Here is a 24,789-nt window from a genome sequence, read left to right on the forward strand (position 1 = left end):
TGCAGTTTGTTAAACTGTGCAGGGTTTATTTGTTTTGCTTCCATAATTAAAGCATGTAGACCTGGTATCTGTAAGTATTGTGTATTCCTTGTATGATTCTTGTCTTTGCTGCTGCTTCAGGAATTCGGCCCTGGGCTGTCCTCAGCTAAATTGCCAAGAAACAGGTCCTCCTTTTTCCACTGCTGCCTCTGCCCGCGCAGGGGACCCGCGCCCGGGTTCTCTGCCAGCATGTCACCGAGGGGAAATGCCGCTGTGAATTGTCTGTCGTTGCTGCAAAACCCAAGCTCCGGCTGCTGTGCAGGGACACGCAGTGCAGCGCTTCTGTGCGCTCACTCGCACGGTGTTATTCACTCAAACACTGCCTGCCTCGAACCACGCAGGGCTGGGACAAACCTGGGCTGGGCCGTTGGCTCCGGGGCTTTATTTCAGTGCCACATTCTGAGGAGCCAGCCCGCTCCAGCCACTGACCCCTGCCACGGAATACCTACCTCCAGATGGAAAGCAAATGGGCTGCAACAACTAAATAAGCCGGGAAATTCGGGTAATGTGGTTACGTTTGGTTTAAACCTATTGGTGTGGGGAAATAACTGTCAGAAAAAGCCTTCAGATTTGGGTCAGTCTTTTAAACTGCCTGTTGAAAACACGTGGAAGAGACAAAGCATCTCTCCGTTGGCAAGGCAGCACCCCCCAAGAAATTTCCAGTGGGATGTAGGCCATATGGAGTAGACTCAGCTTCACACTAACCAGCAAAAAACCATCCAGGATATTTTAATTACCCATAGCTGTTCAACCAGGTACCTGCTGCAGCAGAGGGACTGGTAATGTTTGTCCACAGTTACCAGTTCTAGAACATATTTTATGCTGAAAAAAATGATTCCTCATGCAGGTGGTGGCTGGGAAGCTGGAGGAGAGGCAGGAGCAGACTGTTCCCTGGCCATGGGTGCTCTGGTGAGGGCAGTGTTTGAGTGTGTAACAGCGACGTGCTGAGCCTCAGCTCCTCATCCTGCTCTGGAGCTTCTGTTTTGTCCCCACCAACCAAACCATTGGTGTCGGTGTTCTCTCCTGTCTCCTGTTCCCCTGACTTTGCAACCACCAGTAATTGTTCTGGCAAGGTCCTGGAAAAAGAGAAAAATTTACTGTTTTCCTCAGGCTCATAGCTTTTGAACTGGAGGCATGTCTTCTAAACAGTGCAACTCACTTCAAATGCTTTTTGCCTTTCATTTTATTATTGCTTGTCACGCAATGTTCTTTGAAAGCTTGCTCATATATTATCTGTTCCATTTTTTCCATTTTCCCTTTTTTTGCATGCTGTTCCTCCTGTTTCTTCCCTTCCTCCAATCCTCTGTTCCCGTGTGTAGACACAACGGCGACGACAGAACCGGCAGTTCACGGTTGGTATCACATTCCTGTTTATCTTATTTCTCAGCGCTGCTGAGTGGCAAGACAAGCCTGGGAAGGGGAAGCCAAAAAGGGAACTGGAGTCTTCAAGGGAGAACTGTGTTTCAGGTGGACTCATCTCATAAATGCAACATGGGTTCTAAGGTTGGAAAGTCTGTCTGCTCTTGTCATTTCTGCTGAGAGCTCCCCAGCTGATCATCCTGGTGCCAGGCAAGCCCAAGCCCCATGGAAGTGGCATCCAGGTCCAAGCGATGCCAAGTGATTCTCCATCCATTGACTTGAGAGTCACTTCACACATGAAAAAGAATTAAGTTTAAAAATTTTTTTTTTTTTGAGCATTTTTCTTGCATTTTGAGTTAGTTTTTAAGACAAGGCATCCAGCAGGTCTGCTGGCATAGGGCAGCACCGGGGATTCTGGGATGCTCCACAGAGGAGCGCTCGCCTCCAAGGTCGGCAGGGAAGTTTGCGTTATTACACTGCAGAAGGAGATTGGGAAAACAAATAGCAACACTTTCGTCTCAGCATAGCAGTCTAGCAAAGTAACCCTTCTCGTCTGCTCGAGGCAGTCTAGCTAACAGCTTGACAGCTTCCTGAGCTTCCTCCGTTCCCCGGCGAGCCTACGTACGCGCTGCAGGCTGGAAGTTGAGCATCCTATTTTTTGGCACAAGCTTACTTTTCAGCTGAAGAACCGAAACCTCTGACAATTTTTAATTACAGCTAATCCATGTTGGACTTCGCTGTTCTAGTTTCTTCTAACTCTGATAAACTGACTGATTGTTTTACTGACAGAAATCCCTAGCACACAGCACCCTGTTCTCCCGCCTGTTCCCCTTGAGGTGTTGCTTGGACGAGGTCAGAGGCAGGACTGAGTGGGGCAATCATTCAGTAGCAATGTCCCATATCAAGTGAAGGGGCTTGCACTTCTTATCCCAAATCGCTTGCCTACTTGGATGCATTTTCCCACTTGGCATAAAGATAGGAAATCTTCGGGCACACTTGTGTTTTGTCTGTGTGACGATCTCCCTGTGTGTGTTAAATGTCAAGAGCCAACGTTGCTGATCTTGTAGCTACGTGTTCGTGGCTGGATGTTGATCCCTAAAGATCAGGTAGCCTTGATGATAGCACAACTCCCAGCATCCTTTCTAGGTGTCTCTGCATCAGGAAAGGCTCAATGTAGGCATATCTTAGTCTCTGCAATGAGGACAAGCTGGGCAGATGCTCGATGGTGAGCCCTTATCCCCTTTTTTTAAGCAATTCCTGATGTCTTTCCTCCTTTTTCTTTATTCTGGGAAAGCCATAAAAAGCCTGTTTTTAACTCGAGGGCTTACCCTCTTTGTGGGGAAGATCGCTGCCAGGGAGGTAGCCAGCTGAAATGACAACCTATCCCAGTCAAACGAGCTGCCACAAACTTTCCTGCCTTAAAACCAGCCAGTTTGTCCCAAATTCCCCCGTGCTTGCCCTTGTGGGGTGCTTTTCCCGTGAAGACTCTGGATTTCTTTCCAAGCTTGTGTTGCTGGAGTGTGTATGGAGTATACCAGGTGTTTCTGTATGTTGGCCATTTGTTCTTTCCGATGTCCGATGGGAGTGAGCATGTCTGTGAATGACTAGAAATGCATGGGCATGAATACAGCCAAATGGATTTTCTCCAAAAACGATTTAAAATGAATTGGGGGAAGAAAAAAGAAAATCAACCAACCAACCAAAAAAAAAAAAAAAAAAAACAAAAACCAACCCAAAAAGAGCTTGCTAGCAAAGAAAATTGAACGTAAGGCCAGTGTATAGCCAGCACAATGCTTCAATCGGGGAAAGAGGGTTTTGAGCCATTTAAAGTTTTGGAGTGTATCCTAGAGGACTGGGGGGAAGGAGTCCTGTATGTGTGTGCATGTCCCAGCAGCAGCCAAGGCCCTGCCATTCCCGTTTCCTCACGGAATGGAGTTGACGGCAGCGATGCATGAGTGACCTAACGCACGAATGTTGTTAACTCCTTTGTTGAAAAATGAGAGCTTAACTGTGAATTTTCTGATGCACTTTCTCCTTTCTCTGCACTGTTCATTGCCAGAGCTCCAATAACAGCATGGTCATGGCCGGCAGGAAGGCTTGTGCTTCCGCTGCACCCCACGAAGCCGGGGTTTCCCAGCTTCAGCCCTCCTCCCTCTCGGTGTGCCCCCATGGGGTCAGGGTGCCTGTGGGGCTGACATCGCAGGTCCCACTGTTTGAGCTGGAATACGGGCAGAACTTGGTGGAGCCGGGAGAGTAACAACCTGGAGTGTCTGCGCCACTCAGTCTGGGGAGAAAGCACTTTTTCTGCCAGGCCTTTTCAATTTTCTTCCCCTGCCCCTGTCCCCACCAAAATCAATGTGCCAGTTTTTAATGACCTGGCCCCTGTTGCTGCTCGGTGGCCAGAGAGCTCGGCCCTCATGCGGTGCTGGCCTTTGTGGAGCCCCTCAGGTGAGATGCCCGGCTCACGTTTGCCCCCTACGCAAGCAGGACATCTCTAAGCAGCCATGACCTTGGACACACTGACCTTGTGTCCAGTTTTTTCCAAATTCTGCCCTTACCCGGTTCTAAGCAGAGAGCTTCAAGAGCTCAGAGTGATTCCCCAGGATGCGGGCGTTGCCCACGCAGGGCATTGTGCTTGCAGCCCTGTCCGTCCATCTGTCCACCCAGCAATGGGGGCTCAGGGCTGCTCCCCACTCCCCCGGCGAGGCAAGAACCAGGCAATGCTGCCTCAGCACAGGCAGCATTTCTGCTCATTGTCATGGAAAGGTAGGGTGAAAAAGCCTCCTCTGAAGCTGGCAAAGCAGGAAGCCTGGAGTGAAGGTTAAAATAAGGAAAACATCCCAATCACAAATGAAGAGTGATAAGAAAATACTTGGCCCATTATGCAGCAGGTAAATCATTTTACAGGCTGGAAATTCTTCCCTGAAAGCCCATGTGGGTTTTTAATTGTGGCCTTAGCAGGTTTGGTCCAAGAACAGGTAACACTATTGTGCTACGCTCTTGTTCCTTTTTCTGATAGTGCTCAGTCCCTGAAAATGAGTTTTGCTTGGCTGAAGTGAAAGCCTGCTCACCCCAGAGTGCCGTACACCTCACCAGGTGCCACAGAAAAAGCCTCAGAGCTTTCTGCATTGCCATCATCAAGCATCTCTGCCAGTCCGACTGCCTCCTTCCCTCTTGGAAATGCCCTACTTAAAAGTGCAGCTAATAGTGAATCTGTTCCTCAATGCATTTTAGAGCTCCCGTCCTTGGGGCGGTTGAATAAAACATCACAGCGCTGTCTGCGCACGCTGCGGCTCTGTGCAGCGCCGCCACGCACGCCATGAAACGGAATCCCTAATTGCTTATTTAGAGCCTGAGATGGGAGAGAAATTGGCTTTTCCTTAAAACTGGATGTAGTGTAGGAGCCCATAGAAACCTAAATATAGCCGGGGTGCCTGGTCCTCATGTGGGCACCTGGCTGAGCTGCAGGACCCGCTCGCCGTGCCGGCTGTGCCTGCCGAGGGTTTATCATTTCCAGGGAAATGGAGCAGAGCGAAAAGTTCCCTTTCATTTCTCTAACAGGAGTAGTGGCAGACTTTGAGTTCATCCCCTCAGTAGTGAGAAGAAGGGGCTTTAGTAGCCAGTATGGAAGTTTAATGAGAAGAATCAAGAAGTAGTGTCCCAAGTGCAGGGAGAAGCGGAATTGTGGAATTGTTGCAAATTTTATTCTGAAAAGGATTTTTTTTGCTTCATAAAAAATGTAACATTGCCCTTTTTCATCAGTGATAAAATGTAGTTCCTTTAAAGGGAACTCTACAGAAGCAATTTTGGAGAAAGAAAAGTTGAAGGGCTCCTCTGCCAAGTACAGCTCTGTATGTCCAGTGCTTCTGTGAGTCAACTGTTGTATTTATAGATCATTTATAGGAAAAAGGCTCCTGAAAACCTGAAAAGGGCTCCCTGAAACCCAAGAGTGGCACACAAGCAAATTTCCTGCTATTAATCTAAATGACTTCCCACTTCAGGAGGTAATTCCAACATAGCTTCCTAGTGATTTGATGTATTTAAAAACCAGTCACTGAAAATGAGTTTGATCTTTAAAGAGCAGTGTGTATTTATAAATATACATATTGCTGCTCTGCAGTGGGGCCAGTCTGCACATTGACCATACTGCACTCACAGCTTGGCTATTTAACAGACAGTCAGCACTGGTAGCAGTCTGTGAGCTGACGATCCCAGGTTCCCCAGTGCCCAGGGATGCGGGATCTCTTCATGGGAATTTTTTTTCTTCGCTTTATGCATTTGCTTTTAGTGGCCAGCGGCAAGAGTGAGTCGTGGAAGTCCCAGCCCACAGGGTAACATTGCCCCACCCCACATTTCAGTAAGTCTGGGTGGCCTCCCGGCACTGGTTTGCCCTGTCACTGGTGCCGGGATGGCCACCCATGGGGATGCTCTGCCTGCAGACCCCAGCATTTCCTCAAATTCCCAAACCAAGCAGCACTAATGCCCTCACAGGCAGCGCTGGCTGCCTGTGGTGGCCACGACCATGTGCCTCCCTGATTGCTTTATAGCTTTGGGGACAGATGCTTTTCCCATAAATCCATCACATTTGGGCAAATGAAAAAAAGCCGGTTTGTCCAGTGGTTTGGTGGACAACACAGCCCGCAGCTGCAAACAGGCCATGACATGCACTGTGCAATATTCGTATTCTCTCATCGATAAATGTCCAGACTTGTCACCATGACCAAAATAATTGGATTGGGTGCAAAACTGGAAGCAAGTTTTCCATTGCTCTATGTATGCAGGACCAAAATCAGCCTGGACTAAATTGGGAAATTGTCCCCGTGACAGCTGAATGGCAGAGTTTGGGGGGCTCTGCATGCTGTTATGAGTGGTCTCAATGCCATGTTTCGTGTGCCAACAGTGTAGAGCGAGGAACGTTTCTGTCTGTAATAAAGGCCACGATTGCACTTGTGTCACACGATGGCTCTGCCCACACCGCCAGACGGTGGCAAGTGATTGATGCATTCTCTTCCCCCCGTCCCCCCAAGAAATTCATCCTCAGTTCTTAAGTGTGTTGTTTTTTGTCGCTTGAGAAACACAGAGAAAAATGAGTTTGTTTTTACTTGTAAGGCTTTACTCAGTTGCCCAATTCGGCCGAGGAGCTGGACTATGGGGATCTCTCAGGTAAGGGCTAGTCCGTAGGTAACCCGCTGCTCTCCTTCGCTAGACACTGGTTCCACTCTGATTTCTGCATCTTGGCCATGTTGCATTGTGCAGTCGCTATGGCACAGCCATTCCCCCCACGCTCTCGCAGCTTGGAAGTGCGCTCCTTTCTGTTGGGGTTTCCCTCCTTTTTTTCTTTTTTTTTTTTTTTTTGGTTGTTGTTTTGGCACCCATTTCTGTGTGGCGTCCTCAGACATGGGGCAGGAGGTGCAGGGCACCGAGGCCAACCACTGTGGTTCCCTCCTGGCTGGAATTTTTTGAACGCTGATTTGGAGACCGGTTGAGTTGAATCTTTGTTTGTAAAGCACTTGACTCTGCCGTGTTGTGTGAAACCCCCCTTAAAACAGGCAGCCAGCACTAACCCTTGGCTGCTTGGGGATTCCTCATCATACCAACGTCAGTTTGGGGGCAAAAAGGAGGTGATTGTTTCATCAGTGAGGCCAAACCAAGTAAATGGTTCGAGCCTGTTTTTATCCACACTGGACTGAAAGGGGTATAAATGCATCCTCTTGGCTGGTCCTTGCCAATTAGCAGCAATTGAGATTAAAGCATAACAACATCTTCAGTGGGTGCAGTTGGGTGCATTCAGAACAGGGTCTGTACCAGTGGTACAAACCTAAATCTCTGTTCTTCATGTTTTCCTATCGAAATCCACCCTTTTTTTTTTTTTTTGCTCCCACTTGCAGAGCATCCCTGCAGACCCCTGGTACCTGCCGGGCTCTGTTGCTGCATGCGGCCACTCCAACGCAGGGTGCGCAATCCTGGCCACAGGGCCAGAGCAGCCATTTGGCCCCCTGGGAAGAGCCCAGCCCAGGGGGGTTGGAACCCAGTGCTGTTCTGTCAGGGGTTCAGCATGGAGCAAAAAAATACCCCAGAAAACCCCTGAGTCGTCATCTTATTCTGTCAAACAGTTCCGTCTCACCCGATCAAATCGGGAACATCCCATCCCATAAGCCACTACAGGTGTGCTTTGGCCAAGAGGTCAGAAATGATGGATTCATTCCGGATGTGTTCTAACACTGAGTGATGCTAACAATTACTATTGCAGGCCTGGGACAGATCCCATAGGTAAGATGCACCAGGGCTCTGGTGAACATCCCTGAGTGGATGGGGAAAATTGTTTTGCTCTGATAAGTTCTACTTTTTGAAATTCTATTTTTTAAGGAAAAATACACTTTTTGGTGAATGAAGAGAAGAATAGGAAAAAATTCCTTAAAGGAATTGCCCAGAATGGGTGTCTGCTCCCCAGCCTGTGCTGCCCAGAGGGGCTCACACATTTCCTGGGGCACATAGCTCAGTGTAGTCTTTTTTCTGAATCTGGAATGGAAGCCAAAATTTCCCCCGCCTTTACAGAGCACAGTGCAGGCAGAGCCGCTGCCCACAGCGAGCACCTATCGTGTGCTTCCAGACACCCATTTTGGAGCATCTGGTTTGACTACTGATTTTTTTCCTAAGAGTTTCAAACTTTTGCTTGTTGCTCTTTAGATTACTCCTGCCTGCCCAAAGGGTGATCATTCCTGGTCAGGAGTGGTCAGGATCTTACTGGGTCAGGTATGGAGGAGGCACTAGAGAGAAAGCCCCAGGCCCTTCTCTGCTACAAACAGAGCGGCCTCTGCCCCATAGCCTCTGTTTAGAATGTCAGGAAACTGAAACCAGGTCGCATTTTTGGCCCGGGGTCAGCACACTGGGGCTCTCAGATGGGTGGTCCAGGTGAGTGCTGGAGTTGAGCTCTCTGTCGGGAACACCGCCCTCCGCTCCGGCAGGAGTGGGTGCTGGGAGCCCTGGGCACCACCCTGAGGGATGCAGGGCATGTGCCCACCCCCACGGGGACCATAGCGTGGCGGGCGTGGGGGCTGCTGCCGTGTTTGCTCAGTGTGCTGTTCCTTCCAGGTACACCTGTCCCGCCCACAGCTTCAACCGAGGCTCTGCCGACCGTGCAATTAAGTAATGCCTCCCTTGCCTTCCGCCCAGGTAGCCTGAGTCCAGAGCCATCCTCGCTCTTCCCAGCCGAGTTCTGTGTGTCCGTGCCTCTCGCAATCCTCCTCTTGTTCCTCACATCCTGAGCCCTTAGGGTGCGGAGAGGGCTGGCCTCGCAGCTCTCAGTTCCTCATTCCAGCCCGGCGCAGACCGACAGGCAGGATTCCTGCAGCACCGGGAATCGCGAGGGCAAGCCCTGAGTGCGTGTGTGTTGTGCGCACCTGTGCACGCAGGTGCACACGAACAGACACTGCCACGGGCTCCGAGCACCGCGCTCTGGGGACCTGCCCCAGCACTCCCTGAGCTCTCCTGGCTCTGCTCCAGAGCGTCAGCACCTCCTGTAAAACAGGGAATGGTCACGATGGCTCCGCGCAGCCTCCGCATCGGGCCAGGTTCCCTGACCGCAGCTCAATCAGCACCTTTGTGGAGGGGGTGCTGGTGGATCAATGGCCATCGGCTGCGAGCAGGGCTCCCTTCTCCAGAGAGGAGTCAGTGGGAGCAGCTGCTCAGCTCTGAGCTCTGCCGGGGTGAGCACATTTATTCAAAGAAAGCGCGTTATTTTTTATGAAGCGATCTTGAAATGGGTCGCTGAAGGGGAGCTTACTGATTGAAGAAGGATGAACTCCTCAAATTTCTCTGGTTTAAATTAGACCAAATTCAATTACGATACGACAGGCAGGTTAACACTGCTGTTTAACAGCCCCTCAATAAATTTGAGGAGGGGTAGCCTGCTCCACGCCACGCGGTGGGAATGAATAACATTATTGCTCATCCTGTCATAGGCAGTGATTTCTGTCCTCCCACGTTGTGGCTAAGTGGTTTATAGTGTTCATGGAATAATGGCAGCCTGTTCTTCCACCAGCACCCCCTGCCAAGTCCAACCTCTAGTGTTGCTCCATCATTTCGAAAACTTCATTCCGCAAAAGAATTGACCCCAGATTCAGTTGGGAGGTGTCAGTGCAATCCTGATGTTTCTTACCTCCAGGGAAAATGAATAATTGGCTCACAAGGTTTTCAGGAGTGCTCAAGTGACTTAAGGCCATTAGTGCCCAAATCATGACCTGTGGGATCTTCAGGTGTGCTGATGTGATAATCATTTAATAAACTGAACTATAACCAGATTTAGAAGAGATCACTTGTTTAGGAATTCTTCCAAGCCGTTGGCATAGGTTTCCTTTTTCCTGCTGTGACGCAGATGTTACCTGCACATCTGGGAAGCTCAGGAGCTGTCAGTGGGGTCGGTGTGTATAAGCTTGCTCATGATTACACACAAGTTTAGCCCACACTGTCCAATGTCAGGAGCTTGACAATCATTTTCACCCAGAAATAAAAGGCAAATTTTTGTGCAAGTGCAGCAGTAAATCCAATATACCAAAATTAATGTCTAAACTACATTTTCATAAAAATCTCCCTCTGTTCTCTGCTTTTACAGCAGAAATGCTCATAGAGGAGGGTCAGGGCTGTCCAGAGATACCCCAGAATGTTACACTGTTGGGCTATGCAGAGTGTGAAGCCGGAGGGAGGTGAGGAGGAAGGACGGGAGACGGGAGCACCACACAGCAGGGTTCCATAAAACCTGAGCTTTCCCACATCATCCCATCAGGACAGGCTGCATCTCCCAGTGCTGCCTTTGCTCTGCACCTCTGGCACTGAGCCGAGGGAGAGCCATAATCAGCTGGAGAGGGTGCTGGAGCACAGGGAAGGAGCTGTTGGCAGCAGCAGTAATGTCAGGAGCGGTGCCAGCGGCGGTGGAGAGGTGGGGGCTGGCTGGTCCTGGCTGCAGGAGGTCACTGGAAGGAGCTGCTGCCTCCGGGCACTCGAGGATGCTCGTGTGTGCAGAGGGCTCCCGTCACCAAGGTGAGCCCAAAGCCGCCGCTTCGAGCCTCGCGGGACCCGCTGCTGAGAGCATGGGGAGCACTGAAGGTAAACATGAAGTGGTTTGACCCAAGTAGGTCTGAAGCTGTTAGCTTGGGTAGAAAGGAGATTTAAAATACAGGCAGCCTGGTCCAACTCAGTCTTGCTTTTAGTCTTGAGATGCTGCTGCCGACCACAAAAAGAGTGGAATATTCATAGATACATCTATATTTAAAGCCTCATTAAAATGGAACTGAGTGGAACCTTTTCATTGAGAAGCTGGGAGCAGAAAAGTCTTTCCTCTGCTAAACCTCGGTGTAAGCGCTGACCCACACTGTCAGGGTGCTGCTCTTACCATCACCAACATTTTTCTTGAGAGCCCACAGAAAGTTGGTTTTAGCACTTATATTGGCAGAAATGTTGGAAACCTGGAGATCATTAATATATGTACTTTTAAAGAGAGTCTCCCCCAAAACCCCCATAGCTGAGAACCTGCAGGTGTGAATCACAGATGATGGTTATCAGTACTTAGATGGAAAATCCCTAGCTCAGCGTCTGCTCCGTACTGCTCCTGACCTTTGGAATTAGTTCCTTAGTTCTGTGATGAGTAGCAACCAGTCCCAAACTCCTTTCTCTCCTCTCTGTGTGCTGTTTGCTGATCCACACTTTCTGTTTAAAGGAAAACTTCAGGGTTCCCATTCCAGCAGTGTAATCACTATTTTGTTGATTACGTGAGCAATTGGTTAAAATAATCAGCAAAAATAAGTTTAAAGCAGCCTAAGTCTCTTCCTGGCCACCCTAGAAGAGGCTCTGGAGCGTTCCTGCTGCTCTGCAGTGATCTGCACCGTGGGCAGATGGACCCAGTGCGGCATCCCATGAAACCCTGGCATCCCCTGTGGTGGGGTGCAGCCGTGCCAATCCCTTGGGGAACAGCACAGCACTTGGAAAGAAAAATGGATTTTTTTCCTGCATGAGTTCAGCTCTGGCAAGTGGATTGTACCATTGCTGATGCAGTTTTCCTTTAAGGTGCTTTGGTGCCAAGCAAAGCATCGACACAAAAACGGTTCAGCCAAGGTGCACCGTAGCTGCAGAGTAGCCCTGAGGGGGCATGTTGGTGACAACATGCTGTGATGTCTTCCTTCCCTGCCCTTCCCTCCCTCCTTCTGCCCCACCCACAAAAACTCGCAAGCAAACCCAAAACAAAACCCCTAAGAGGAAAATTCCTGGTGATTCGCTGGAGAGGCCAGGATCCAGCTTGCTCCAATATATATTAACATCCTAACGGGAAAGCTCTGCATGTATACATTTACTGCACCCTGACAAGAGGGAATTAAATGTCAGAAGGATTTGTAGCATCTGTAATTGAATTGGTGCTGAGAAAAGCAAATCTTGAGGAAGAATAACATACTAGGATTAGCAAATAATGTGGCATTTTGTCAGTTCCTGCCATCTTGACTGTTCCCTCTTCAGTAATAAAGTTGTGATTTCTGGTTTAATCAGAGATAGGAGGCGGGAATAGCTTGGGTGAATTGGAGACAGCATTTAAAGCAGATTTCGGTTGTTAAGGTCAAGTCTCTCCTTGGCTTTGGGGAATTAGTCTTTGTTCTATAGACCTGACACTTTGTTAATTACCAAAGAAATAGCGAGGGACGGGATGTGGAGGGGCTGGTGGCACACAGACAGGTTTGCTGGGAGCAGTGTCGGAATCGCTGGCAGTGGAGTCGGGCTTTGCTGGGCCAGCAGGCAGAGCTCTTGGTGCTGGGTCATGCTGCTGGAGCATACGGGGTTTGATGAGGTGCTGGAGGCAAGGAGAGGAGATCCTGCAGGAGAATGTTTTAGGCTGTCTGTAAGCTTGAAGATGTATTTAGCCACGTGTAACAGTGTGAACTTGGGGCTGTCACCTCGCAGGGGTCTTCCTGAAGAGAAACAATTGAGAAAAATGGCCCTGCACGTCCCAGTTGAGGAACTCATGCTTAACAAACTCTGCTGAACAAACCTGGCAAGGCTTTAAGCCAAAGTCCCTTCTCAGGGGAACCCTCTCTCCCTGCTCTTGGCATGATGCCGATTAAAGGGAAGACATGAGGGATGTGTCAGGCACAAGGCTCTGGCACAGCCCTGTCTCCCGTGGCCGTGGGCTGGTGGGACGGTGTGGAGGCTGCTGCCGCCAGCACGAACACACACCTTTGTCTTTCCAGAACCTTAATTTATGATGATGAAGAAAAAATGCCTCTTGATGCAAAATCTTGCTGGAAGCACATTACAGAGCCGTAACTCAGTGCGTTTATGCCCCTCAGCTGTTCCAGATGTCAACGAGGCACTCATCCGCCCAGGCTGGGCTGCTGCTGGCTGCTCCGAATGCAGCCGAACGGAACTGGGCACAAAGTTTCTAAAAAAAATAAGAAAAAAATGGAGTGAAGCGTACCTAAAGCAGCTGCTCCAGCAGATGAGCCAGTTCAGTTGCTTTGCAGAGAGCAGGTTCACAGAGGCCAGATTAGCCGAGCTGGAGCGGCAGCGGGAAGGCTGTGTCGGATTAGGAGCTCCCGGGGTGCTGGTTTTCCCCAGCTGCCACCCTGGGCAAGCAGCAGATCCTGTGCCTGGGCACGGGGTCAGCTCAGCACCCCACAGCATGCCGTGTCTGTGGGCACCTTTCCCATCAGCATGCAGGGATGTTCAGGCAGTTGCCACAGCAGCAGATGCTGGGAAGGGATCACAGCATTCCCACGTTCCCACTGGAGATGAGACAGAAGGTCCCCCTTTGCTGTGCTTTTGGATTGCTTGGCACACTCTTACCACAGTGCCATGGCTTGGGGTTCGGGGATGTGCCAGTGAAGGCTTTTGGTTTGCAGGGGAATAATCCTTTTTTGGCTGCAGTTTTTTTCTTATCAGCCAAGCTGCCGGAAGGGTCTCTGCAGTGTCCCTCACCACACCCCAGCTCATCCCAGCATCTCCCTGCCCACGCTGAGGCTCCTGCTCTCAGAGGTTACTCAAAGGGGCTTTTTTTCTTAAATTGTTTTAATTAAAAGGCGCTTTATGGTGCTCTTGGTCCCGAGTTATCTACTGGGGTCCCTCAGTCCTTAATCTTGGAGCAGAATTGGAAATATCGATAGAAAGCGTAAATCCCAGCTGCTGCTCGAAAGCTTTGTATCAGGTCTCGGCTCAAAAGAGCCCCATTACCTTTAGCTGTCACGGATCTGTACGCTTGATCGATAAACTTCAAATATTATTAGAGGTGGAGGCTTCAGAGATTTGCTCTGTTCTTTGGAGGGAGACGGAGATAAATCTTTCTTAAAAATTGACTTGCATTTGCTCTCTCAGTCGTCCTGGCAAAACGCATTTCTCCGAGGTGTCCGGGCAGGCACAGACAGGGCAGATTTATGGGCCATGTGCTTCTTGTAGTGAAAGATTTAAATGGTAAATCCTTCACATATGACTTCACAAATCATGTAAAGTTAAAAGATTTTTACCGTTTCTGTTGCTGCTGTGCTTAAATTGTAAGGTATGGCCAGTAAATCATTTTAATGGAGGTGTCGTGCTTGACTCACTAAAAAAAAGAGACAATGGTTTAGCTTCTATTCCAAAATGTTAATGTATTAATCAGCAGGAGAATAATTGTTTTTTACTGCGTTATAAATCTCAGTTGCCATTAGGATTGCAGCGAGGGTTGATGTAGCTGCGTTCTTAAATTAAAATTGTTTACACTGCTATACATTCATTTTACATGGCCATAGCTCATCCGGGGTTCATTCCGGAGCTGTTCCTCCACCACATCAGTCATCCCTCTCCCAGGTGACGGCGTCCCGAGGGAGGGGCACTGCTGAAAGGAAACTAATTGTGTGGTGAGGAGTTAAATAAACGCAGTAAAGCAGTCAGAGGCACTGTACAGTTACTGCTCACTGTCGGCCTCGGAGTAGGTGTTAGCGTTTGGGTCAGGAGTGTTGTGTCCTTGTGGGTTGCAATGAACAGCAAAGGTGGGGCTTCATGGTGGAACCCAGTTCAGTCGGGGCAGAGGATGGTTGTAAACACATTTTCCGTGCTGGGCGGGTTGGGTTTTGGGTAAGGAGTGTCTTGGGAAGTTGAAATGTTTTCCACAGGGCATTCGTTAATGACGTTTCTCAGAGCTATCAATTAGTATTCCCATATTGTTCTTGCTCTTCTTCGTGCCCCATCCACCAGAAAGGCTGAGATCTGGGCAGCACTGTAGGGAAATTTCCCAAAATAGGTCCCCACCAATGACTCCATGTGCCCTTCCTCCCCTCTCCCAGCTGTCTCCCACGTGCATAGTCATAGTGCTGCTGCTTTTAGCGGAAAACACCTCGCGAGTCGAGCCGCCAGATCAGTTCGGCTCCGGACAAAGCTCCTCTGCCCGAACTCATCTGTCTAGTTAGCTCTGTGCTTCACCCCTGCTCCTCTGGAGAGCCTGAGGGCAGCTCTTTCCATCCTGAGAGCAGCTGCAGCCAGACCCTGCCAAGAGCATCGGAGTAAGTCCCCAATGCTTATTCCTCCTCTGATCTCAACAGATTCCCGTGCAGGTGAGGAAGGGGCCATACGGAGCGTGGACCATGCCGTGGTTGGTGGCGTCGTGGCCGTCGTCGTCTTTGCGATGCTTTGCCTGCTCATCATTTTAGGGCGATATTTTGCCAGACATAAAGGTAAGACAGAGACCAAAGCTGGAGGATGAAAGGCCAGGCACGTGTGTCCCCTCAGTCACGGTGTTGGCATGTCTGATGCGACAGACCCCCCCCAGTTTCTCTCCCAGTGGTGTTTTGTTTCCTTTGTCGGTCGCTCCCTTGGCACCGGCACCAAGACCCCCAAAGAGTCACACAGCCTCCACTTTCCTTGCAGGTACATACTTCACTCACGAAGCCAAAGGAGCAGATGATGCGGCCGACGCAGACACAGCCATCATCAACGCAGAGGGGGGACAAAACAACTCCGAGGAAAAGAAAGAGTACTTCATCTAGAGCAGCCTTGGTTCCCATGAGGTGTCCAACTGTGGACGGTTACTACTGGCCCTATTTAAACGCTACAAAGACAGTGATCTTGGAAGTTGCAACCAGCTTGTGTCTTTTTTTTTTAAGGAAAAAAAAGCAAATGTGTGGAGAGCGGTGAGGCCGGGAAGGTCCGGGATTTGCTGTGTAAAAATATTCCTCGTAAAGTACACTCTGCTGTTCGACACCTCAGTTCGTTTGGGTTTTCTTTTTTTGGCCAAGTCCAGCTTGGATTTAGTTTAGTGAAGTCATTTGCAGAAGATTCTGTGCCTTGTTTAATTTCTGTTTGTTCGGGTCGGGGGGAGGCTGGGAAGAAGAGGGGCTTCTGTGCGTTAATTCCCTTCGGGTTTCTGTGGCTCTTCGTTTCCCCTTTCCTGTTTCTGGAGTTGCCAGCTGGGACCCCATGGAGTAGGTGCGTTTCTCTGAAGGTGTTTCCCCTTTTTTCTCTTCACCGGTTTCCGTTCAGAACTCAAGCTCATCGGAGGAGAACCAGCACATTTTAGATGCGTAGTTTGCAGTTCAGTGTGCCCATGTCCCGTTCCCCATTTGCCGTCAGGGCTTGGATAACACCCCCCGAGCCCCCCTTTGTGGCTGTTTCAGGTGCTTTCGATGGTGGCGGCTGGGAAATGGGCTGAAGCTCGGCAGAGGCGCTGCTCGGCCGTGGGGATGCAGGAGCAGGGTCCTTGCTGGGCAGGCAGAGCTCTCCTGGGCGCGGGGGCTTCTCCTCATCCTCTCCCTGCTTGGCAGCCATGGGAGCAGCAGGTAAAGCCCCTCTGACGCGTGGGGCCAGACCTGGAGAGCAGCTGGATGAACAAAACTGCCTTTTTTTTCTACCTGCTGAGTAAAACGCGGGAATTCGTGTTGAAACGAGCGTGCTAATGACCACTAAAGCCATAGGTGCACAGGAGACTCTGGCTCAATCGGAATTGTAAGCGACAGGTAGCAAACCGCAGCGGGAAGACGGTATAAAGTTATATATGCTGACTTTTTTTTGGTGAGTAATCATGGATTTCGAGCGATAATTTTTTATTGTGTTTACGTGGCAAATGTATCTGATTTATTTAAGGAAAGCATTAATCTTAGTGTCAGGTTTGAGGATTTTTTAGGGGTTTTGCGGGGGGGCATTTCCGTGTGTTTGTTTCTCAGTTGTTGTTTTTGGCAGAACCATTACAATGTGGGATTCCTTTGGGAACAGGGTGGCCTGGTGCAGCAAGCAGGCCCATTCCCCAGCAGTATTCCGTCTTTTCCCTCTTCACAAGCAGAACCTCACGAAGCACCCTTTTTTCTGAGCAGATTTTGTCGAGCGCAGCTCTTTTCTGAGCCCTCAGCACCATTGCCAATCCCCATCGCGATGAGAAGCAGCCAGGTTGGAGCCGGGGGCTCCATGGCCCGGCGGCGGCGGCACGGGACGGGCATCCTGGCCTTGAGCAGCCCATACTTGTTTGGAAGTGTACCGTAGTGCAGTGTTACCGATGTAACTTTGACTTACAATGTTGACATGTCTCAGGTTCATGTGTTTGATTGGTGTTTTCCGTCTCAGGTAGATTGCAAAATTTCGGCCCCACGCATTGGAAAAATAAAAAACCCACATAAAAAACAGGAGAAAAAACAGGAAATTATTAATTTTAGTTGTATATCGGTTTATGTATTTTTTCTTCAGTATACAGTGCACTGTTGAAATGTATTGTTGAGTATTACTTTGTACAGCTTTAGATCATTAGGACTTTGAAGCGTGAAGAAAGAACAACCTTGTTTAAAGGAGGATCACAAATGAAGGACGCGGAACTGATGATAAACAACCTTGTTCTTTATTTACCCGGCCTTTTTATTTTTTCCCCTTAGGCCAGTTCTGTTTTAAGGTGTCCATGGAAGATGTTACAGTGTAAGAAAATACATATCCATCTGTTCCCATTCACATTTTGTATTGGTTCATGTATCCCATTTTTACAAAGGAAAAGAAGTACTATGAAATATCTGTCTTCTTAATAAAAAAAAATTAATGTTACAAAACTAGATCTTGTTTTGCACTCTTTATCCTGGCTGTTACAGAGCCCACCATTGGAGCTCCACTGGTGACATGGGCAGGAGGAGCTGGGGCCAAGCAGGTAACACCCAGCACTGCCTGGAACAAAAAGAGTTAAACCTGATGTATTGAAGCTGCATAAAATACGGAGCAGATTTCATAAGTTTCTTGTTTATAATTGCTAAATTATTTTCTTTGAGGAGTAATGCCTTGGAGAAAATTGATCTGTCACTGGTGCTCCAACCTTCCCAAGCTGGAGTAGGTCAGTACACAAGGTCTTAATAGCAGACAAATATTTAAATCCTCCCTTGAAAGGTGAGTGTTAAAATATGTGACCTCCTTCACCCCGTTCTTGTCTCCCGTTCCATCTTGGTGCTGCCAGATTTCTTGGCATCTCCCCTTAAAACACTTGGCATTTCCAGGTTGTGACACACAAAGTCTGTTTGCCTCAAGACACCCAACTCCAACAACCAGCGCTGCTGGGGAGGATCCGTTTGGCTCCACTCGGCCTCGGGCAGCTGTCGATGGCAGCAGCACACGCTTCTCCTCCCGCCTTTCCCCCCACCACAGCCCCCAAATCAGGCTGCGAGGCAGCTGCGGCGCTGAAATTACAATCATTAATCTTTTATGTTTTGCACAAAGGATGAGGAGAAAGACAATTGCTTTTCGAGGAGATCACACCGGGAGCAACCATGCAGAAGCAGCGTGCCCGGCGCTGGAGGAGCCGCGCGGACTGGGGTGTGTGCCAGAGGCGGTGGCTGCCACTGCTCCAAGGCCACTGTGCAGCTCTTGAGCACTCGGTGCATCTCGTATGGTTACGTCACAAATAATGTTTTTCTGAGAGAAATCATGACACTGAGGAAAAAACCGTAGGGCAGAGCCAAAAAAGCGGCTCGCTCTTTTCTTACCTGAAATGAGCAGAGCTCATGATGGTTTCCATGGCTATTGCAATTATTTCAATGCAGAAGAGATTTGCAGCTCACAGGTCCCCGATGCCGGCTCACGATGGTTTTCTCCTCAAGCCAGCACTAATTGTGTCTCACACTTGAGGTGTCTGTAATTTATCCTCTCAGGGGTCCACATCTTTCAGGGTTTTAAGGTTATTTACTGGTGCTTTTCTTCCCAGTGGATCTAAATACTTGTCCTTCGCTTTTCTGGCCCTACACAGGCCTTACAAGTGGGTGGCAGGAAACTGTACCTGTAGCATGCAGGATCAGGTACCTGATGAATCCCTGTGCATTAACTTTTCAGATACTGAGATACAAAGAACTGGGATAGGGAAAGCTGGAAAGGGTAACAATTGAGCAACAAGACTGAGTGACTCCCATATCCTAAGTGTCCAGCTGCAGAAACACACTCCCCAGGCATGACCCCCCAGCTGCTGAGCCTGTTCCATTACATAGAGCTGAGGACACTGCCAGGATTTTATGAAAATGAAGAAAATTATCATTATTTTTTGCTCTGAACTTCACATTTTCATGAGTTGCAGAAGTCATTTGGTCCTAATTGCAGAATTATTTTATTAGGTCAGTAATACAGTTCTTAGTTTTCTTCCCTTTTTAACCAAATACAGGGAGGAATTATTTTAACTGGGCATCTGAGTCTGACTTGTGTAATTACAGCCTTTTCTGCCAGGCTGAAGTTGTCAAAGAGCTTATGCCACGTAAAGTAATTAGCAATAAATGACACTTAAACTCACGTCAGGTAAGGTGTACCTGGATCCTGGGCTGGGCGATTGAAATACACGGGAGCAGGGACGAGGCGTGAGCTGGCAGCATCGATCCACGCCAGCCAGTCAGTTCTCATCAGAGGGTCCTGACAAGGGGCTAATAGCTTTTTCTGAAGATCCAATCCCATTTTCTAGGCAGCGTCTGGTGCTGTGCCACCTGGGATAACACCTGCTCCAGGTGGCATCGATCGGGTGGGGGCACATGTGACACCCCAGTGCTGTGTCCCAGCAGCTTCATCTGGATGTGTAATTTCAGTGAAGGGAAAACCCAAATTCCATCTAAACCCCAACGCCTGGCTTAAAAATTTACATCTGAATTAGTGTAACCAGGAAAAGAATTTCAGTCTACTGACCATGAAGAGTTTAAACTGGCCCTGTCCTGTTTTAACCGGCCAGAGTCAGTGTGGAGATGTGACCCCTGCAGCACGAGGTCTCTCCTGGAAACCTGTGTACACGGTGAGCAGGGCAGGGGCTTAGCAAGGTCCTGTGGGGAAAGGCAGGAAAGGGGATTCTGCAGAGCTCTGCACTAACCCTAACCCTAACCCTGCAGCTGGGCTGCAAACTGAGGAGCTCCTTGGTCAGTTTGAGTAAAATAAACAGACTTTGCGTAAACAAACAGGTTTAAGGAGGAAAAATAAACTTTAGATGAATTAACAAACATTATGTGAAAAAGTAAACTTTACTTGAATAAGCAAACTTTAGTGCAATAAAGAGCTTGAGTTAAACAAGCAAACTCTGCTCAGGGCCAGCTGTGCCACTGGAGCCTGCGAGGAGAAGGATGAGAACTCAGGGATCCATCCCAGCACAGGCTCTCCTGGAGAGAGAGCCCCAGTGACTGGGGACATCATCAGCTCCTGCAGCCCTGCTGCTGCCAGAGGGGTGCCTCACAGGATGTCTCCCTGTCCCATGTCGGGTCAGTTCCTCGCTCACCCCTCCAGGCTCATCCTGTCCCCTCGCCCAGTCTCCGGAGGTGGGTGGGCTGACAGGTCCCGCTTTGCTCAGGACTCGTCGGTGCCTCGCTCCGCGGTGCCGGCGCTGGTGGCAGAGCTCTCCATCTCTTTTCCCTGCCAGCCCAGGCCGAGCTACATTAATATCACCTCTAACCCGTGTGCCTCTGCCTATCTGCCCACAACCGTGTTCTCCCGCTCCAGTTCCTTATCCTGTTCTGCAGGACAGCAGCAGCCCTGTAAGTCACAGACCTGGAGTGATGTGGGCAGCATGGGAAAAATGTGTACAGATGGAACGGGGATGCAGAACGTAGATAAGAAGGGTACAGAGAGATGCCATTCAGCAGTCCCTCGGCTCTGCAATCCAAAGTGAGCAGGGTTCAGGCACTGGGCAATCTGAGTGTGGTTGGGGGGGCACCCTGCACCCCAGAGGCTGGGGAAACTGAGCCCCTCTGGAAGATTGAAGGGATTCAGCAGCCCTGGGAAGTTTCGTCTCTGTCTTAAGATTCTGCTGTGAGCCAACCCACGTCTGCCTCCAGACTTCATTCCCTGTGGTGGCTGGCAGAGTTGCTCTAAGCTGTTCTATGCCCTGTCCCCAGAGAAATCCTGGAAATCCTGTTTTCCTGCTTTGTGTCCCAACAGTACCAGTGCTAACCCAAGTCCTCAGGTGCTGGCTCTCAGCATCCTTTGGGGCGAGTGGGATCCCCTCTTCGTCCTCAACAAACTGCCCAAAAGTGGGAATCCCTCACTGCAGTGGTACCTGTGCAGCAGGGGATGCTCGGTACCATGTCATACCTGGGATTTTGAGCCCCGGGCTTCAGTGCCCCAGGTTAAGCATCTGTCACAGCAGCACCATTCCTCCCGGGACTCCTGCGGCTCCCTCCTGGCTGCAACAAGTGGGGTGAGTGGTGCTGGCATCCCCTCGCCTGCCGGAGCACTCTCGGAGCAGGCACGCACGGAACGAGCGAGCGGGAGATGTGAAGGCTGCCAGGAGTAAAGGGAATATTTGATCAGACGCCCTCCTCTCTCCTCTGTTCTTGGCTCTCAGCCTCCCTCGGGACAGCACCTCACTGCCTCCAAGCACCACAGCTGCGACAGGTTGGCAGCATCTCCTCAAAGTGGGACCTGCATGGGAATCTCAATGAGACGGAGAAGGTAATCTTCAGCCTGTGACTCTCCATGTTCTTTTCTTCCCCTGCACCTTTGTTCCCTTCTCTGTTCCAGCTCCTCTCTGCTGTTTTCCGTGCCCATGGTCAGCTTTCCATCCTCTGTACCTGGTCCCTGTGTCCATTCCCAGAACAAGGAGGTGCTGCCCCGTGCCCTGTGCTGGGGTACAGCTTGCTCAGACATTGTCCTTCCTCAGACACGCCCCTTGTCCATGCTGTGCTCTGGGCATTCGTGTTTCTTCCACATAACGTGCTCCAAGCCAGGGGAACACGGTGCCCAGTGCATCCTCCAGTGGTGACTGGGATCTGCCGGGAACCAGGCTTCTTCCCACATCCACTGGCCTGGCAGTCCTTCCCTGCAGCCCCAGAGCCTTCCTTCCCCCACTGCTCCTGTCCGCAATCAGCCGGATTATCCCTGGTAATTGTCCCTTCTCCAGGTAATGCTGCTGAGCAGGGACAGGGAGCGTGGCAGTGTTTTTCTGTGACTAAGAAAAGGTGTGTGCGTGGCCTTGATTGCAAATGAAAAATTAAGGCCCCGTGTCTCGCATTCATTCCTACTTGATTACACACCAGTACGTAAACAAATCTTCACCCAGTTGCCTGAGGGGTGTCAATGATCCACCTTTGCTTCACTCGCCTCTCCTCCAGCAAATCTATAACACATTTAATCTTCACCACTCGCTCTCCTCAGTTTTTAAATGTCTAATTTGCTGCCGAGAGCGGCTCCAATTCTCCCTTTAACTGCCTGGTGTTTGCCTGATTGCTTGGCTGCTCAGCTGGAGCCTCAGGGTGCTCCTGGTCCTGGGGAAGGGACTCACTGCAGGGCACAGGGGCAGAAGCCCTGCCTCGAGCTGTGCCCTGGCCACAGTGCTCGTGCCACAGTTAATGGGATGCTTTGGAGCAAACCCAAAACTTCACAGGTTTGCAAGTTGAGGGAGGGGAAATTAAATCTGCGGTGGCTTGGCCAGCTCCAGGTTCAGGAGCTGGGTCACGGGAGAGCTTAGACAGTTCTCAGTGAGGCAAAGGGAAATGAGCAGGGAGCAGGGTTTGCTGAGGCTGTTGGACCCTTTGTGTGTTCAATGGAAACCCTTGGACCAGCAGCTTCCCCTGCAGACACTGGCAGGGTCAGAAGCAGATTGTGCCAAATGTGCCCATCGAAGCCCTCGAGCTCTGGAGGAGCTGCCCACCTACCACCACTTCTGTGCTCCCACAGTCTGCCCCAGCCTGTTCGGTCCACGTGGACTGGTCACTGTGTCCGGCACTGGGAGTGCTGCTGGGGGCCTCTCTGGGGCTGGGGACAGAGGCTGCCAGCCCATGGATAGGGTGAAGCAGAGCCATGTTCTGCCTCTACTCATCTCCTCGGCATCCTCAGGGCCATGTTTGAGCTGCATTCCTGAGGTGAGTCTGCTTGGAGCAAAACCAGTTCAGATTATCAAACTCCCCATAAATCTTGCAGCACATCTTCTTGTGTCTGGGTGTGTGTATATGTGCTGCTTTCTTTTTATTTAATGCTCTAGAGGTCTGAGGCTTTTCCTTCCACTGGCTTTTATCTAGTCATGACTCCTACAATATTTAATCTCTATCAGAAACTGTAAGCCCTGTATTTATTTTATGGGTCAGTTGTTCATCCTTTTCCCTTGATGTTCTCACTGGCAGTGGAGAGCGTGGAAGGTGGAAAAAGAGAGAAAAGGGGAGGGGGGAAAAGAAAACCCTGCTTGTTTCTGCCCGTCAACATTTGTCCAAATGACAGGCCGACAAATCAGAGCTCTGAAGGCTAATGGCAAGCAGAAAAATCCAGCGGAGAGTAAACGGGTGCATGAAAGGGATGGTGGAAATTTCCATCCCCAGGCAGACTGCAGGCTATGTGCTCCTCTCTGCAAGCCCTGGATCTCCCGGGGGGAGACTTGAATATCACAGGAGCTGGAACTCAGGCGCCTGCATCCTTACTGATGCCAGTCCAAATCCGGCATCGGGGTCCTGCACAGGTGGGGAGCTGCAGGTGGCACCAAGAGCATCCACAGTCCCCATGTCTGACCAAAGGGTGACATACCCAGCAGTCTCATTGTCACTTTACTATCTAGAAAATCTTTGCTCATATTTGAGATGAATAAAAGATTAGAGTTACAGGGGAGAGACAACACCAAAGGTTAAGGCAATCCACTGAATTTACAGTGTCTGCTGCAGAGACATAAATTGGGAGGAGATAAGTGCTGCCTGGGCATCCCAAATCGGCTTAAAGATCCACCTGCAGCCTCCAGTCCTCCTCAGGGTGCAGAGGAAGGAGCAGGTGGAGCAGCATCCTTCCGTGGAGTCCTGGCTCCTCCAGGGCAGGCAGCGTGGGATGGTGCAGGAAAGAAGCAAGACCCAGGAGCTGCTGGCAGAGCAGGGCCGGGGAAAACGAGATGATCTGTTATCTGGGGGTAGAGAGGTGGTTGCCAGCTTGTTGATCCTGCCTGGTTGAAAGGCAATGAGTATTTCACATCTCCAGTGCTATCTGGAGTATGGGCAGACAAAGGGTCTCTTTCTTCTTCCCCTCCACCCCTCCTGGGTTTTTGGGTTTTTCCCCCCAAGTAAGGAAAATCTGTCAAAACATTTATCAGAAATCCGTATGAACTGGCTGAGCACCGCAAGGAGCTAATCTGAGTGAGCAAAGTCACCGCAGGCTTGCCATGGGCACTCAGATAACGATTCATCATAGGGGATTTGGGTGAAACGTAAATTGCCCCAGGAAAGTGGGATGCAAACGTGGTGCTTTGCCAGGGGTCTACGTGGGGGAGCCATTTGGGAAGGGAAGAGCAGGGCTCCCTGCCATGATCATGGGCAGCTCCAAGTAGCAGAAAGATGTTTTCCCTGCAACAGGTGGAATTTGGGTGCAAAGAGTACGTGTGTTGCTCCTCAGGCAGAATAGACAAGGCCATTCTTGCAGCATTGCTTGAGGTCACCCCTCCAAAGCTGAGGAGCTTGTTCCTTTGCTTTGTTCTCTTCCTTTTATTTGGGGTGGTTCAAGCCAAGTTCTCCTGTCAGCTGTCATCCTTCGGTGTATTTGTGCAGAGAAATGGGCGGGTGGCTACGGAAAGTGTCAGGTTGGGAAGTGGCATCTCCCAGGCTGTTGATTTACTGATTTGCATCAGAGGAGCTGGAGCCAGGGCTGGTGGTGCTGGGAGGGGGTGGAGGTGCTTCCTCCGTGCTTCTCACTCATCATCAGCACCAGTGGTATGAGGCACAAGGTCCTGTCCCAGCTGCTGCTTCCCCTCCACTGTGCTCCAGCTGGGCTGTGCAGCTTTGGCAGCTCTCCCCTGGCATTTCGAGTGTTGTGTGGAGGCTGCCTGTGTCCCAGACTATACACGCTACTGGGAGGATGAGCAGATCCTTGGAGATGCCCACCTGTGTCCTGAGCTCTACTCGGAACATCTTCCAAAGCAAGGAGTGGCTGGCCCTGTGCTCTTCATTTCCTTGTAAGAGATGCAGGGTGGTATAGCACAAGCTGGAAGAACATTCCAAGTGT

At 50.1% G+C, this 24,789-nt stretch overlaps 1 protein-coding gene across 10 annotated transcripts in view; it reads left to right on the forward strand.

Annotated features, from left to right (window-relative positions):
* Window positions 1-17,432, forward strand: part of CADM1 (cell adhesion molecule 1) — a 136,047-nt gene extending 118,615 nt beyond the window's left edge. For 2 of the 10 annotated variants that reach the window (XM_048328526.1, XM_048328528.1), the window contains 5 exons: window positions 1,359-1,391; window positions 6,508-6,561; window positions 8,491-8,571; window positions 14,949-15,080; window positions 15,274-17,432. In XM_048328526.1, coding sequence (XP_048184483.1) covers window positions 1,359-1,391; window positions 6,508-6,561; window positions 8,491-8,571; window positions 14,949-15,080; window positions 15,274-15,392 — 419 coding nt within the window. In that variant the 3' untranslated portion in view covers window positions 15,393-17,432. The remainder of the gene's footprint in view (window positions 1-1,358; window positions 1,392-6,507; window positions 6,562-8,490; window positions 8,572-14,948; window positions 15,081-15,273) is intronic. The other 8 variants (XM_048328529.1, XM_048328533.1, XM_048328527.1 and 5 more) reach the window with 4 other exon arrangements.
* Window positions 17,433-24,789: the final 7,357 nt, after the last annotated feature.

This window comes from Corvus hawaiiensis, chromosome 25 (assembly GCF_020740725.1).
Source record: "Corvus hawaiiensis isolate bCorHaw1 chromosome 25, bCorHaw1.pri.cur, whole genome shotgun sequence".
Lineage (NCBI taxonomy): Eukaryota > Metazoa > Chordata > Aves > Passeriformes > Corvidae > Corvus > Corvus hawaiiensis.